This window comes from Nansenia antarctica (assembly GCF_963989245.1).
Source record: "Nansenia antarctica genome assembly, chromosome: 18".
In the NCBI taxonomy this organism is placed as follows: Eukaryota; Metazoa; Chordata; class Actinopteri; order Argentiniformes; family Microstomatidae; genus Nansenia; species Nansenia antarctica.
The window spans coordinates 8725575-8743074 of NC_137691.1; the positions used below are offsets into that span (position 1 = coordinate 8725575).

The 17500-nt window shown below is 45.8% G+C and overlaps 1 protein-coding gene across 1 annotated transcript in view; it reads left to right on the plus strand.

Annotated features, from left to right (window-relative positions):
• slc12a5a (solute carrier family 12 member 5a) overlaps positions 1-17500 on the plus strand; it is a gene marked incomplete at both ends in the record, with an annotated part of 214853 nt that overhangs the window by 194885 nt on the left and 2468 nt on the right. The window contains 15 exon segments of the mRNA XM_080548697.1: positions 1-14; positions 570-737; positions 1399-1497; positions 1972-2029; positions 2764-2938; positions 3209-3327; positions 3534-3632; positions 10096-10215; positions 11224-11328; positions 11970-12138; positions 12331-12526; positions 13061-13230; positions 14640-14771; positions 14984-15091; positions 17056-17181. The exon segment at positions 1-14 is cut by the window's left edge and continues 198 nt beyond it. Of these exon segments, the coding sequence (XP_080404823.1) occupies positions 1-14; positions 570-737; positions 1399-1497; positions 1972-2029; positions 2764-2938; positions 3209-3327; positions 3534-3632; positions 10096-10215; positions 11224-11328; positions 11970-12138; positions 12331-12526; positions 13061-13230; positions 14640-14771; positions 14984-15091; positions 17056-17181 (1858 nt within the window).

A 17500-nucleotide genomic window follows, 5' to 3' on the forward strand; every position in this document is an offset into this window, starting at 1 on the left:
TGGCATCCTCTCAGGTGGGAGGAACACACACACACACACACACACACACACACACACCTCTTTCTGTCCTGCGCCTAAGTTCTGGGCACAGGACAGTCTGGACGGATTGTATGGCAGCTAGTGCTGAGGCACAAACATGTACATTTCAAGCCTGCAAACTGTGACACTTTAAATAACGTGAAAAAATACTTTTGTGCAATATGACAACCCTAGTTGACTATCTGTGCAGTATAGTACAGTGGATTGTGTACATAGCCTTTATTGATGTAAACCAGCTCCTTACCTTCTTGTGATTTTATTCTTTTTCTAAAAGTTTTTTTTTTTTTTCCTTTCCTAACACCAGGGGAGCCACCCCTCCTAAATGTCGTTGTTTGGTACCTGTACTGTAGCAATGACAATAAAGTCCATTCATTCATTCATTCATTCATTCTGAGATGATTTAGAATCATTCCTCTCTCTCTCTCTGTCTGTCTCTCTCTGTCTCCTCCCACTCCTCTTCTCTCTCTCCTCCCCTCCTCCCTCCCTCCCTCCCTCCCTCCCTCCCTCCCTCCCTCCCTCCCTCCCTACAGAGAACCTGTGGGGTAACTACCTGGAGAAGGGGGCGTTGATAGACAAGACGGGGGTGGATTCGGTGGAGAACATCGACGACTCGCTGACCAACTCCAACCGCTACGTCCTCTCCGACATCACCAGCTTCTTCACCCTATTGGTCGGAATCTACTTCCCCTCTGTCACAGGTCAGGATACAGGAAGTCACGCAGGAGAGAGAAAAAAAGAGAGAGAAATCCACGATTCACTAGCGTGTCTGCCGATGCTCATCGGGAAACTCATATCGCTCTCTTTCTCTTTCTCTCTCTGTCTCTCTTCCTCCCTTTTTCTCTCTCTCCCTCTTCCCCACTCCTCTCTCTCCTCCTCTCTCTCTCTCTTGCTCACTCTCTCTCTCTCTCATTCCGTCTCTCTTTCTCTCTCTCTCCCTCTTCACCCAACCCTCTCTCTTTCTCTCTCTCTCCCTCTTCCCCCAACCCTCTCTCTTTCTCTCTCTCTCCCTCTTCACCCAACCCTCTCTCTTCTTCTCTTTCTATCGCTCTCTCTCTCTCTCTCGCTCTCTCTCTCTTTCTCTTCTCTGTCCCTCTTTCATCAACCCTCCCTCTCTTTCTCTCCCTCCTACCCTCTCACACACTTTTTCCCTCTCTCTCTCTCTCTCTCTCCCTCTCTCTCTCTCTCTCTCACTCTCTCTCTCTCTCCCTCTCTTCCTCTCCCTCCTACCCTCTCACACACTTTTTCCCTCTCTCTCTCTCTCTCTCTCTCTCTCTCTCTCTCTCTCTCTCTCTCTCTCTCTCTCTCTCTCTCTCTCTCTCTCTCTCTCTCTCTCTCTCTCTCTCCTCTCTCTCCCTCCAGGTATCATGGCGGGGTCTAACCGCTCTGGGGACCTGCGTGACGCCCAGAAGTCCATCCCCATCGGCACCATCTGTGCCATCAGCACCACCTCCTTCGTCTGTATCCTCCCACTGCCCCCCTCTGCTGGCCTGCACACGCTACTGCACCCCCCACAGCACCTTAACTAACCAGTCACTCAGTTGTGGGGCCAGGGGAGGATTGCTAAGTGTCTGAGGCAGTTGGCCATTGTATTGCACCTTAGCTGCCACTGTTATATGAGTAGTGAGTGGAGAGTCGTGTTGGTAAGGAGATGTACTATTGTTGATAATCGATAAGGGGAGGCTGGTGGAGGTGGAAAATGGGAGGAGCGGCTCATTGTAGTAGATGGAACGGAATGAGGATTCCATTCCATGCATTATAATGGTCCGGTCCTCGGATTTCTACCTCCACCCAGCCTCAACTGGTTGATAAGTAAGGTAATGTTTCTGTACACAGGGTGTTGTTGTGTTGTTGTGGTGTTGTTGTTGTTGTTGTTGTTGTTGTTGTTGTTGCTGTTGCTGTTGCTGTTGTTGTTGTCATCCTTAATCCCCTCAGACATGTCCAGTGTGGTCCTGTTCGGAGCCTGCATCGAGGGAGTAGTGCTCAGAGACAAGTAAGACATTATAGATGCAATATAATATAATAATAATTATTATTATAATAATACTTATTATTATTATTAGTGGTAGTAGTAGTAGTAGTAGTAGTAGTAGTAGTAGTAGTAGTAGTAGTAGTAGTAGTAGTAGTAGTAGTACTAGTAGTACTAGTAGTAGTCGTAGTATTACAAACCTCAGCTCTTTCATGCACACACTACGAGCCAATGAAAAATAATTTATGAGGCTATCTTTAGACTTTGAACAAAATCATATCAAATCAGACAATATTTCGATCATTTTTCTGTTTTTTCCAGATTATGAAAGTGCAGGTTGTAAGCTTTCAAACGATGTGTCATACATTGAAAATAATTGAAGAAGATAATTATGCTTATTTGAATGTTGGTCCACCTCAAACGGAGAATGGGAGAAACTCGCTCTGAATCAAAACACACGCTAAACAGATGCTAGTAGCCAGCAGCTAAAAAGGCACATCGCTATGAATATTTAACTGCATGTTTAGCACATCACAACATGCTGATAGAACATCAACATGCTAAAAATACATAACTACACATAATGAGATGATCACCAAGTCCTTCCTTTTAAACTTGTTTTCAGCATTGGTGTGCGAAAACCGAAATATTGTCTGATTTGATCAGATTTTGTTAAAAGTCTAAAGATCATAATTGCTCATAATTGTCGTTGGTCATGGCTGCCCTCATGTGTGACGTGTCCTCTCCGTCTCTCTCAGGTTTGGGGAGGGTGTGAATGGAAACCTGGTGATTGGCACGTTGGCCTGGCCGTCACCGTGGGTGATTGTGATTGGCTCCTTCTTCTCCACCTGCGGGGCGGGGCTTCAGAGTTTGACAGGCGCGCCGCGTCTCCTTCAGGCCATCTCCCGGGACGGCATCGTGCCCGCCCTACGGGTCAGTCAGCCTGTCACTCACACTGCCTGACCAATAAGCATTCAGCAGTCAGTCTCACGGACATGTGAACATGTATTACTATACTATATTTGACCACAGTATGTCTGTCTGTCTATATGCTTGGTGTTATAACTTATATATGCCTGTTGTTATAACATCTCTAAGCTTGGTGTTATAACCTCTCTATGCCTGGTGTTATAACCTCTCTATGCCTGGTGTTATAACCTCTCTATGCCTGTTGTTATAACCTCTCTGTGTGCGTCCTGCCAGGTGTTTGGTCATGGTAAGGCTAACGGGGAGCCTACCTGGGCGCTGCTGCTGACAGCCTGTATCTGTGAGACCGGCATCCTCATCGCCTCTCTGGACGCCGTGGCGCCCATCCTCTCCATGTGAGTCACTCTGGGGACCTGCTGGGATGTTGTGTCTGTAGATGTGATGTTGTGTGTGTATAGTCAGGATGTTGTGTGTGTAGACGTGAGGTTGTGTGTAGCTGTGATGGTGTGTGTGTAGCTGTGGTGTTGTGTGTGTAGCTATGATGTTGTGTGTGTGTAGCTGTGGTGTTGTGTGTATCTGAAGCCTGTGTGTGTCCCTGCAGGTTCTTCCTCATGTGCTACATGTTTGTGAACCTGGCCTGCGCCCTGCAGACCCTCCTGAGGACCCCCAACTGGAGGCCGCGCTTCAAGTTCTACCACTGGTCAGTTCCCCAAGACAACTGACCAATCCCTGGACAAGGGGGGTATTCCATCAAAGTCGCTAAATGAAAATCCAGGCTTATTTTGATCAATCTCACAAGATTTATGTTATTCGTTTTCTTTTTTTTTTTGTGATCAATTTTTTATTATTATTTCAGGGAGTAAAACAAGGGGAGTGGTAACATACAAATAAACAAAGGAGAAAATAGAATAACACAAATACGGTTTACCAGTACAAATACAAAATGCGCATAAACCTTTCAACCCCCCCCCCCTCCCCTTCCCTTCCCAATCTCCCTTTACCCCAATAATTCCCCACCTACCCCTCCTCCCACAAATGTCCCTCCCGCCAGATACCTCCCACCCACCCGCCCAATCACAACCCCCCCGCCACCCACCCCCCCCTATCACAGCCCCCCGCCCACCACCCCCCACCCAATCACAGCCCCCCCCCCCCCTACAGGACCCTATGGAAGGAGCAAATCGATTAGCCTATAATAGTGTCTTGAGGATGGTTATAGTTTGGTCCCAGCATGAGACATTATCCGAAATTGCATGATGCCTGTTGGCTATCCAGTGTTCCATGCTGGCTATGTCAATGAAGTCTAATATCCATCTCTGCGTAGTCAAGAAATGGGGTGACTTCCACCTGCAAGCTATAAGCCTTTTGGCTGCTGTAAGGCCGGCCAGCCAGATGCGTCTTTGTTTGATGTTTAGATCCAGGTTTGAACTGTCATTTAACAATAGGACTAATGGTGAGTGTGGAATGTGTTTGGACAGGATCAGGGACAATGCATCACAAACTGTCCTCCAGAAATCAGCCACTCCCGGGCATTCCCATACCATATGAAAAAAGGTGCCAACTGTATTTCGGGTGCAAAGAGTACAGTTAGGTGAAGGTATGGTCTTTATTTTATGTAGCAGATATGGAGTGAAGTATGTCCTATGAGTAAAATTGAAATGGATAACCTGGTGGTTGGGATTTCTGGAGGAAAGGGATATGTTTTGCCAAATTAATTGCCAATTTAAGTTATTGTGTGATAAAGTATCTTTCCACACTCTGTCAATGTGTAATGGTTTTAAAGAAGCCTTAACCAGGATGGAGTAAAGAGCTGAGACCTGACCCCTGGGTCTGGTGAATGCTATGTGAAATGGATGTATGTCTAATGAGCTATTCCAGGGTACCCCGTATGTGCGCATAGCTGTACGTAATTGAAGGTAGAAAAAAAAGGACGTACCCGGTAAATTAAAGTTTCTCTGAATGTCTTGGAATGAGCGGAGACCCTCAGCCCCAAATAAATCTGAGAATGTGTGAACTCCCTTGTCACTCCACTGGGGAAATGAGATTGGACGGCCTCCCAACTGGAGAATTGAATTTTTAAATATAGGCGAATGGAGGTACCATTTGGTTGAGATTTTGCAGAGCTTTTCTGCGCATCGCCAAACTGAGATTAATTCAGTGATGATGGAGCCGAATTTCAATTTGGACTGTTTAATAGAAATGTTACAGTATATTACATCTTGTAACCTATGAGGATGGACAATGTTTTCCTCTAAGGGGCGCCAAGAAACACGAGCGGCCGGATCAAACCATGTGGAGAGAGGACGCAGCACAAAGGACCAATAATACCATTCGAAGTTTGGTAGCCCCAATCCCCCTTCATTTTTTAGCCTCTGGAGGGTTGAGAATTTGAGTCTGGGCTTCTTCCCCCTCCATATAAAATGAGAAGAGATAGAGTGTAGTTTCTTCCAATAACCACTTGGTGGGGCTAGAGAGAGCATGGAACTAAAAAAGTTTATTCGTGGAAGAATATTCATTTTAATAACTGAGATACGGGAATGAAATGTGAGGGGTGAAGTTTTCCACCTTTGTAGATCAGAATCTACCTCCTTCAGCACATTCTTATAATTAATTGATACTGTGTTTGAAATTGAGGGGTAGATAGTGATACCTAGATATTTAATATTCTGGACCACTGGGATGTTCAGTGAGATATCTAACTGTCTAGCTGAGGCATTCAGTGGCAATAGAGCTGATTTTCCCCAGTTAATTTTGTAACCTGAAATTCGGCTAAAATTATTAAAGATGTTTAGAAGGTGAGGGAGTGACTGAGGGAAATTCTGAATAAAAAGAAGGATATCATCAGCATACAGAGATATGTGATGTTTGGTGTTCTGGACCGTAATAGGATCATGGGTGACTGACTGGCGAACGGCCTGGGCCACAGGTTCCAGAGATAGGGCAAACAGCAAAGGAGAGAGAGGGCAACCCTGGCGCGAGCTGCGGGATACTGGGAACTGTTTAGAGCATGTGTTCCCTGTCAGAACCATTGCTGTCGGGTTAGAATATAGTAGTTTTATCATATCCACATAATGATCTCCAAAGCCCATATAGCGTAAAACCGCCCATAAAAAGTGCCACTCGAGACGATCAAAGGCTTTCTCAGCATCAAGTGAGAGAATAGCATTTGCTGAATCAGTAATATTCGAAAAGTCAATAATATGGAGAAGGCGGCGAACATTGTCTGAGGCAAGGCGATTTTTAATGAAGCCTGTTTGGTCCTCATGCACTAAGGTAGTCATAAATGGTTCCAGTCGAGAGGCTAGAACTTTGGCGTACAGTTTAGTATCTGTATTTAAAATTGACAAGGGGCGATAGCTTCCGCAGTCAGTAGGGTCCTTCCCCTTTTTCAAGAGCAAAGAGATTATAGCTATATTGTTGTTTTTGGAGAAGGAGCCATTTTTGATTGCAGAATGAATCATTCCCAATAGCAAGGGGCCAACTTGGGGCCAAAAGGCCAGATACAATTCAGGTGGTAGACCGTCTAACCCTGGTGACTTGCCTTTATTCATGCATGAAAGAGCTTTGTATAGTTCAGATAGCGTAATAGGAGAATCTAAATCAAGGGAGTCATTTTGGGAAAGCTGGGGGAGCTGTAAGGGGTTCAAGAAAGAACTAACAGCTTGATCATTATAATCAATCTCAGAAGTATATAGAGCCGAGTAGAATGCCCAGAAGTTATTGTTAACCTCTGTTGGATCATTGCACAAAGTACCTGTAGAACTTTTAATTGAAGAGATGTTTGCTAGTTGTTCATTGGTTTTAAGTTTTGAGGCTAGTAAATGGCTTGGCTGTGCGCTGTGCAAGTAATGGTTTTGTCTAGTTCTATGAATGAGGAAATCCGCTCTATGTCTGAGAAGATGGTTAAGATCTTTAAATAACACTTCTCTCTCAAGAACTAGCTCAGGGGTAACATGCGGAGTCATTGTGATCTCCAGTTCAGCAATTTTCTTTTCTAAGTCTTGAATATGTTTTAATCTGGATTTGTGTAGATTAGAGGCAAAACCAATAGTTTTATCCCTAATGAACCCCTTCACCGCATCCCAGAGAATACCAGGATCATCCACAGATGGCTTATTAATTACAATAAACTCATCAAGTTGTTCCTTCATTTCCTTTAGGAATGATTCATTCTGCAAAAGGGTGGAGTTAAAGCGCCAGCGAGGAGCCCTTTTAGGCTTCAAGGAGATCGCTACTCTGCCAAAGACCGCCCTGTGGTCAGAGAGAGACATAGGAAGTAAATTAAAATCTGATGTCTTATCATACAGATGTTTGGATATAAAAATATAATCTATGCGAGAGAATGATCTGTGTCGAGAGGAGAAACAAGTGAATTCTTTCACGGAGGGGTTAGAAGAACGCCAGACATCTACCACAGCACAGTCACTAGCCCATTTCCTTAGTGCAGAAGACGCCAGGTGTTGCTCTCTCCCCTCGTTAACCCCAGTTCTGTCCATCGTGTGTAGCCATACAGCATTAAAGTCACCCCCTATTATTAAACCAAAATCAGATAGATCAAACATCAATTTAGTTAAGTAGTCATAAAAGCCAATATCAAAGGAATTTGGTGCATATACTGAAACAAAGGCCAGTTTCTTATCATTTACCATCATTTTTATATAGCTTACTCTGCCCTCAGAGTCTTTCCCAGATCCTAGATCTTTAAACTGAAAACTGCGCTTGGCAACGATCACTACTCCCCTTTTTTTTTTGGTATTTGAGGAGGAGGCAATTACATGGTAATATTTATTCTGTAATCTACTAACATCTTTTTCCAATAGGTGAGATTCCTGAAAGAAGGCCACATCTATCTTTTTTCTCTGTAGGAAGTCTAAGGTACTTGTGCGTTTATGAGGGATATTTAGGCCCCGCCCATTCCAAGACAGAAGTGTAATGTTAGTCATAGCTATCTTGGTAAAAGAAAAAAGTGAAAGATACTAACCGAAGAGCTCCAACCATAGGATCCTGTCCCTCCCCCCCAACCCCCCCATAAGCCCCATGATCATAGCCCACCCACCCCTTGCCCCCTAATCCCAATCGGCACCCCTCTTCCCCAACCCCCCCAAAAAATAAATGGACAAAAAGGTCCATCCAGAGCCCACCCAACCTCCCCCCTCCCCCCCAAAAAAGTGACAGTGAAGAAAAGATAGTCAGATACCCCTCCCTCTCCCTTGTAGCTATTCCTTGTTTGAGTAATTACCATATATAATACAAAATTATGATAATACAGAATTAGAAACCAAAGAAAAAAAGAAATAATTTTCAAGTATCATTTGGGGTTATAAAGCCATCAGCAATGAAATTATATATTTATTCAGTTCTATTATAAAAAAACAATAATTGTGTTCAAGCTACCTATAATGGCATACGTAAATTGGGACACCCCATATGTTCAAAATACTCAAATAAGCAAGGTTGTGTGGAACAGGCAAACTTAAAACATTAGGCTATTATACCGCTATTCAATCTGATTAGTCAGCAACCTATCATAGAGTTCAGATTGCGAAATGTGTCGCACACAGTCAGCCACCATACAGCTGGATCAGCATTTACAGTAAATAGAAAGCAAAAATAATAACTATAGTGGTTTTACAGCGATGTCAGCCGGATTTACACTCACTGAGTTGCTACACGATAGAAATAAACAAAGAGAGTCATTGGAGTGACGTCCTCCGTGAGTAACGCCCCACCAGGAAGTAAACAAGTCCAGCATGTCATCGTCAACAGTTATCGTTTGAAAAACAAAGTCTAGAGCGAGCTCTTGTTAAGAGCCTTACCCCGATCAGGAATTGTCCTCAAGTGAAGAAAGGAACTTCTCTGCCTCTGATAGTTCGTGGAATAGATGGTGTTCAGAGTTGTGGATGAGCTTGATGACCGCGGGGTACAGCAAGAATGCCTCACAGCGCAGTCCCCGAGCCCGGTGCATGAGCGGATAGCAGGGACGTCTGAGTTTAGAAGTGTACTCGCTGTAATCCGCTGCAAAACGGATGGTGCGCCCGGCGATCTCCACGGGAGTTTTCCTTGATTCTTGGAGGATGCGGTCTCTGTCTGTGAAGCGAAGGAATTTAATGATCAAGGACCTGGGATGTGGTGAAGACGCTCGAGGAGACCCGGTGCGGTGAACTCGCATGATCTCCAGCGGCTTGTCAGCCAGGGAGGGGAACCATATTGGGAAGTTGGCAGTGAGGTAGGACATTGCATTCCCCGATTCTTCTCCCTCCTTTAGATTGATCATTCGAAGGTTGTCCCTTCTGCTCCTATCCTCGAAGGATGCCAGTTTGGACTCGAGCTGAGCTAGTGATCTGCTGTGTTGAGAGGTAGTGACCTCGGATTCCTTTACCCGCTCATGTAGCTTGGAGGTGATAGTGCGTTGTACACTAATCTCCTTCTCGTGTTTAGTCAGGGTTGCCTCCATGGATCCCAGCTGGGTCTCCAGCCGGTCGAATCGGTCATTGGAGTTTTTCTCTGCTATATTAAAATAGCGTTTAAGTGTAGCCTCGAGAGAGGCCACTGTGAGAGCGCTCTCTGAGGTCTCGTCGCCGTCCATCGGCACAGCCAATGGATCTTTGCCTTTGCGCGTACGGCTAGCCATTGTGGACAGGACCAAACAGGCCAATAAACGTTCAACTGAAGTAGCACAGCATCAGATTTCGTAGCACGAATACAAATGTTTGCCTAGCTAAATTGAAGGGAGAGTAACCGCGAGGCTTCTACTCCGCCATCTTGTTCACGTCACGTCATGATACTTTCTCCAAACTTCTTTGTTATTCGTTTTCTTTGACGAAGTCCTGTGAGACTTGTCAGAAATAAGCCTGGATTTTCCTTTAGCGACGTTGATGGAATACCCCCCTGGATACTCAGATGTTAACATTCTTAGCTTGTGATTGTGTCTGTATGCATAAGCACGTCTAATATCCTCTCACTCTCCCCCTTCTCTGTTTCTCCATCTCTCCATCTCTCTCCCTCTCCCCCTCTCTCCCCCTCTCTCCCCATCCCTCTTTCTCTCCACCCCTCCATCCCTCTTTCTCTCTCTCTCTCCATCCCACCATCTCTCTCTTTCTCTATCCCTTCATCTCTCTCTCTCTCCATCTCTCTCCGTCCCTCCATCCCTCCATCTCTCTCAGGGCTCTGTCGTTCCTGGGTATGAGTTTGTGTCTCTCCCTCATGTTCATCTGCTCCTGGTACTACGCCATCGTTGCCATGGTGATCGCTGGCTGTATCTACAAGTATATCGAGTTCCGCGGGTGAGTGGAGCGTGACCCCTGGGACAGATTGGATTCTCTGGACTGTGTGTGTGTGTGTGTGTGTGTGTGTGTGTGTGTGCGTCTGTGTCTGTTTGTGTGCGTGTGTGTGTGTGTGTGCGTCTGTGTCTGTTTGTGTGTGCGTGTGTGTGTCCATGTGTGTGTGTGTGTGTGTGTGTGTGTCTGTGTGTGTGTGTGTGTGTGTGTGTGTGTCTGTGTGTGTGTGTGTCTGTCTGTGTGTGTCTGTCTGTGTGTGTGCACGTGCGTGTGTGTTACAACTCCCCATCGGGCCAGTTAAACGGTTTGTATTTCCAGCATTGTTATGTAGTCCTGTCCCTGCTTGTTGTGTTGGAGTAATTGCTTTGAGTCTCCTACACAGAGAGCTTGTAGAAAGCTAATATGAGGAAGGCTCCGCTCTAGTCTAGAACCTTCTATGGTGGGAGAAGGCCGGCTGGCAGAGGGAGAGATGAATAGGACGGGGGGGCTCAGTGGAAGGAGCGGAACGGAATGAGGAACGTGTGTGTTTGATGTGTGTGTTTGATGTGTGTGTGTGTGTTTGATGTGTGTTTGATGTGTGTGTGTGTTTGATGTGTGTGTTTGATGTGTGTTTGATGTGTGTGTGTTTGATGTGTGTGTGTGTGTGTTTGATGTGTGTGTTTGATGTGTGTTTGATGTGTGTGTGTGTTTGATGTGTGTGTTTGATGTGTGTTTGATGTGTGTGTTTGATGTGTGTGTTTGATGTGTGTGTGTTTGATGTGTGTGTGCCATTTGATGCCATTCCTAATTCCGTTCCATCCATTACAATGAGCCCCGTCCTCCGATTTCTACCTCCACCAGCCTCCCACTGTAAGGGGACGGTAGTCAGTGGATGCTCTGCGGGGCCTCCATGTGTTAGAAGCCTGTTCATTGATTGTTTGACCGTTGGCTCATATGAACATACAGGTGTGCGTGACCATGGTAACCCTGGTGTGCGTGACCATGGTAACCGTGGTGTGTGTGACCATGTGACAGGGCGGAGAAGGAGTGGGGTGATGGGATTCGTGGCATCTCTCTCAGCGCTGCTCGCTACGCTCTGATGAGGCTGGAGGAAGGACCCCCACACACCAAGAACTGGAGGTACACACACACACACACACACACACACACACACACACATACACACTCCCACACACACTAGCGTAAAACACACACACACACACACACACTAATATATACACACCCACACACACTAATATATACACACCCACACACACTAATATATACACACACACACACTAATATAACACACACACACACACACACATGCGAGTGTGTGTACGACGCAAACCCACAAAAGTAATTACACACGCAAACACACACACACACACACACACACACACATCCATAAATGCCACCCACACAAACAACAAGCTACACGTACAGTGTTGTTTTCCTTGTTGTTTTTGTGGTCTATCTCATTAACATGTCAATTAAGGACATGTCTGTTCCTGTTCAACGTTCCACCTCAGTGGTCCCAAGCTTCTCGCTGTTGGAAGTGACAGACAGACAATATTAGTGTTTCTGGATTTTAACCGTGTGACGCGCTACTCATCTCTCTCACCTTTCTTTCTCTCGTTCTCTCGTTCTCTCTATTTCACCTCTCTTTCTCTCGTTCTCTCTATTTCACCTCTCTTTCTCTTGTTCTCTCTATTTCACCTCTCTTTCTCTCGTTCTCTCCATCTCACCTCTTCATTCTTATGGTTCTTTCTCTCCTCCAGACCCCAGCTGTTGGTTCTGGTCAGTACCGACGCCGAGCAGAACGTCGAGCAGCCCCGCCTCTTGTCTCTGACCAATCAGCTGAAGGCAGGTAAAGGTCTGACCATCGTGGGCACGGCCATGGAGGGAACCTTCCTAGAGAACCACACCCAGGCCTCGAAGGCAGAGACGGTAGGAGGACATACACACACACATACACACACATGCACACACAAGCACACACACACACACACACACACACACACGCACACACACACCACCACCAGGCCCAGAGGGCAGAGATGGTAGGAAGACACACACACACACACACACACACACACACACACACACCGCTTGACACAGGACTACATTCTCACTCTGCAGGCGCTGCGTAAGCTGATGGAGACAGAGAAGGTGAAGGGCTTCAGTCAGGTGACCATCTCCTCTAACATGCGTGACGCCACCTCCCACCTGCTCCAGGCCAGCGGGCTGGGGGGTCTCATGCACAACACTGTCCTGGTCAGCTGGCCCCGCAACTGGAAACAAGCTGAGGACCACCAGACATGGAGGAACTTCATAGGTGGGTCGCTGGGAGGGGCTGGGGAGATGGGAATATATATATATATATATATATATATATATATATATATAATATATGGGGGTATATCTAATGCTAATATAGTGAAGAGGGTGTTTGTTGTGTTTCTTTCTGCCCTCATAATCTTAATGTATGAAAATCAAGAGAAAATATTCTCCAATGGAGAGCGCTTCACTGAGAGCTGTTATAACCTCTTAAAACCTCTCCTCCTGTGTGATATAACCTGTTATAACCTCTTAGAACCTTTTATAACCTGTTATAACCTGTCCTCCTGTGTATTATAACCTCTCCTCCTGTGTGTTATAACCTGTTATAACCTCTCCTCCTGTGTTATAACCTCTCCTCCTGTGTGTCACAACCTGTTATAACCTCTTACAACCTCTCCTCCTGTGTGTTATAACCCCTTATAACCTCTTACAACCTCTCCTCCTGTGTGTTATAACCCCTTATAACCTGTTATAACCTGTCCTCCTGTGTGTTATAACCTGTTATAACCTGTCCTCCTGTGTGTTACAGAGCTGGTCAGAGAGACCACGGCGGCCAACCTGGCCTTGCTGGTCCCCAAGAACATCTCGGCCTTCCCCTCCAACGGTGAGCGCTTCACCGAGGGCTTCATCGACATCTGGTGGATCGTGCATGACGGCGGCATGCTGATGCTGCTGCCCTTCCTCCTCCGCCAGCACAAGGTACGGTGGCCAGCTCAGGTCAAACATCATCACGGCTGCCCCAGCTCAGCTCCTGTGGTTGGTCTTTACAGCGACACATTCCTTGTCTTCCTCAATCAAGTGTTGTTACTGACTCTTAACAGAATACACATCTGTCATCCGGACAATAAAGGTGAAACGAAAACACCCTTCCACAGTCCTGTGGAATTATCTTTTTCCAGGAAACGCGTTTGCTAGCCTATCGATACGGAGACATTTACAAGTTCTAAACATAGAGCTGATCAATAGGAAGGCTAATGTGAGCCAGGACGACAATCAATGGAGCTGTCAGGTGGTGAAAGCGTTGGTTCTGCTAGTGGGGAGTCAGAGGGAGAGGGAATCAGAGAGAGAGGGAGTCAGAGGGAGTCAGAGGGAGTCAGATGGAGAGGGAGTCAGAGGGAGTCAGATGGAGAGGGAGTCAGAGGGAGTCAGAGGGAGACAGAGGGAGTCAGAGGGAGAGGGAGTCAGAGGGAGTCAGAGAGAGAGGGAGTCAGAGGGAGAGGGAGTCAGAGGGAGTCAGAGAGAGAGGGAGTCAGAGGGAGAGGGAGTCAGAGGGAGAGGGAGTCAGAGGGAGAGGGAGTCAGAGGGAGTCAGAGAGAGAGGGAGTCAGAGGGAGTCAGAGAGAGAGGGAGTCAGAGGGAGAGGGAGTCAGAGGGAGAGGGAGTCAGAGGGAGTCAGAGGGAGAGGGAGTCAGAGGGAGTCAGAGGGAGAGGGAGTCAGAGAGAGAGGGAGTCAGAGGGAGTCAGAGGGAGTCAGAGGGAGTCAGAGGGAGAGGGAGTCAGAGGGAGTCAGAGGGAGTCAGAGGGAGTCAGAGGGAGAGGGAGTCAGATGGAGAGGGAGTCAGAGGGAGTCAGAGGGAGTCAGAGGGAGTCAGAGGGAGAGGGAGTCAGAGGGAGTCAGAGGGAGAGGGAGTCACGCGGGGAGAGGACTGGTTCTAAGTTCTAATCATCATTGTTCTGACAAGTGTGGAAGCAGGAAGTGTAATGATGATATGTATGTGAGAGTACAGGTGCACTGATATACCGTACTAGGTTATGTGTCTAAATGTGTGTATTAGAGGTGTATATATTGTAGTAGTATGGGTTGTGTTTATTCCTAGCCCGCTAAGGGCAGTACAGAGCCTGGACTCTTTTAAGACAAAAAAGCTTTTTATTCAAAAAGGCTGTGTTTTTTTTTTTACTATGTTTTAACTTATTATCAATTATGTTTTTAGGATGTTTTTTTTTTGTTTGTTTTTAAACTCTGTAGCACTCTGAGATTCATTTGAATGAAAAGTGCAATACAAATAAAATGCATTATTATTATTATTTATTATTATTATGTTTATTATGATGATGTTTCTAGTAGTGTAGGTTGTTTATTCAGGTATATAAAGGTCCGTCTCTCCCTAGGTGTGGAGGAAGTGCAGGATGCGTATCTTCACCGTGGCCCAGCTGGACGACAACAGCATCCAGATGAAGAAGGACCTGACCACCTTCCTGTACCACCTGCGTATCGATGCTGAGGTGGAGGTGGTGGAGATGGTGAGGATCTGCTTCTATACGCACATTCTATAATCGTATTAGCTGGTTCTATACACACAGTCTCTGTCAGTCTATAGCACAGGTTTAATACCATTCTTCATTCCATTCTGTGCATGACAATGAGCCCCGTCCTCCAATTATTCCGACCTCCACCGGCCTCCCTCCCCTGGTGTACAGGATGTAGACCTGACTGTGTCCTCCTTCCCTCCCAGCACGACAGCGACATCTCAGCCTACACCTATGAGAAGACCCTGGTGATGGAGCAGCGATCTCAGATCCTCAAACAGATCAACCTGACCAAGACGGAGCGCGAGAGAGAGGTACTCTGTGGTCCTCTGTGGCTCAGTTAGGTAGAGCTTGGCGCTACCTACGCTTAGGTTGTAGGTTCGATTCCCGCTGGAAGCATATACAGTGGGATAGAGAAATCTGGGCACCCCTAGTCAAAATGCCTTTTATAATTAATTTTAAAAAGTGAAAAGAAGCAAACCCTACCTCTAAATGGTACAAAGTTAAACATGACACATTTCATCACATTTTAAAACAAGATTAACTTTTAACAGTTTCAAAATAATAAAACAAGGAAAAAGGCCTTGTGCAAAAGTTTGGGAGCCCTGTCAGCTAGTACTTTGTAACTCCTCCTCGGGCAACTATAACACTCCTCGGGCAACTATAACAGCTTGTAAACGCTTCCTGTAGCCAGCTAAGAGTCTTTCAATTCTTGTTTTTTGAAATTTACCCCATTCTTCCTGGCAGAACACCTCTAGCTTTATTATTTTCAATAATATTCAAGTCTGGGGACTGTGATGGCCATTCCAAAACCTTCACCTGGAGATACAATATGGTTGATTCTGAGGTATGCTTCGGGTCATTGTCTTGCTAGAATACCCAACCTCTCTTCAAATTTCTGGACTGACCTTCGAACATTAGCCTCTAGAATGTCTTGATATTTGGTGGAATCCATTCTTCCTTCCACCCGCACAATATTGCCTGTGCCCCCAGCTGCTACACAACCCCAAAGCATAATGGATCCACCTCCATGCTTAACAGTTGGCAAGGTGTTCTTCTCTACAAATGCTTCACCCTTTTTTCTCCAAACATACCCTCTTTGGTTGCGGCCAAAAAGTTCAATTTTGATTTTGTCAGTCCAAAACACATTGTTCCAATAGGCTTCAGGTTTCTCAAGGTTTTCTTTTGCATAATTCAGATGCATCATTTTGTGTTGAGGTCGTAGGAAAGGCTTCTTTCTGGCAACTCTTCCATGTAGGTCTTTGTTGCTTAAGGTACGCTGTATTATATATATAGACCGGTGTCTGCTATTCTTTTTTGCAGCTCTTTTGCAGTGATGTGTGGGTTCTTCTGAGCATTTCTCACCAGATCTCGGGCCATTCTATATGACATGTTTCGTGGTCTTCCAGATCTTGCCTTGTTCCATTTATTTTCCATTTTCTGATGATGTTTCTTACAGTGGAAATGGGTAGTTTGAAACGTTGCAAGAGTTTTTTGTAGCCTTCTCCTTGATGGTGGAAGTGAACTATCTTGATTCTGACATCCTTTAACAACTGTTTAGAGGAACCCATGGTTTTAACACCAGACACAACAGCCACAGCAGTCGGATACTTTAGAAGGCATGGAGTTACTTCAGAATATATAGTTCAACACTGGAATTATATTCACCTGACTCATTGATGCCCTAACGAGTAAATCACCTTGGTCTGGGCTTTAGTAATCATCTTCTCAAAAGGTAACAAAGAATAATGCAAAAGGGTTCCCAAACTTTTGCACAGGGCCCTTTTCCTTTTTTATCATTGCTTTAAAATGTGCAGAAAGGTGTCATGCTTAACTTTGTAGCATTTAGTGTTCAGGTTTGCTTCCAATCACTTGGAGATTAATTGTTTAGATTAGATTGATTAATTGTGACATTTAAACCAGGGGTGCCCAAATGTTGAACCCCACAGTATACTGAAAGATGTATGCACTCTGCAATGTACTGTAAGTCGCTTTGGATAAAAGTGTCAGCTAAATGACATTTATTATTATTATTATTATTATTATTATTATTATTATTATTATTATTATTATTATTATTATTATTATATGCATCCTCCACTGAACAGTACCGGTACACATCTTCACGACTTCTTTGTGTCAACGTGTCGATTTTAGTACTTACTTCCAGGTAGACACCAGATAAAGTGACAGCTAAAACTACACAGTGGACAAAGTAGTTATCCAACCTGTTTCCCTCCCTCCCTCCCTCCCTCCCTCCCCCCCTCCCTCACACCAGATCCAGAGTATCACAGACTCGTCCCGCGGGTCGATCCGTCGTAAGAACCCAGCGGTGGTGAGCACCCAGCTGAGCGTGACGGAGGAGCAGGCCGGGGGCAGCAAGGAGGAGAAGCCTGAGGAGGAGGTAAACCACTGTCACTACCCAGCTAGAGCCCCCCCCCCCCCCCACACACACACACACACACACACACACGCGCATGCCCACGGACACACACACGCACGCATGCCCGCAAGCACACACACACACTCAGTACCCACTCAGTACACATAGACGCACACACACACACACACACACACACACACACCTAACCACCTATAACCCAGACACAGGGTACCATACGGGCTTGTCTAACTGTAGACTGGTAACATTGGTCAGGCCTGTTTCTAAGCAACTCAGCTAAACAGTTGGTTTCTGTATCTTGACTATCTTGGCTCACGTCAGG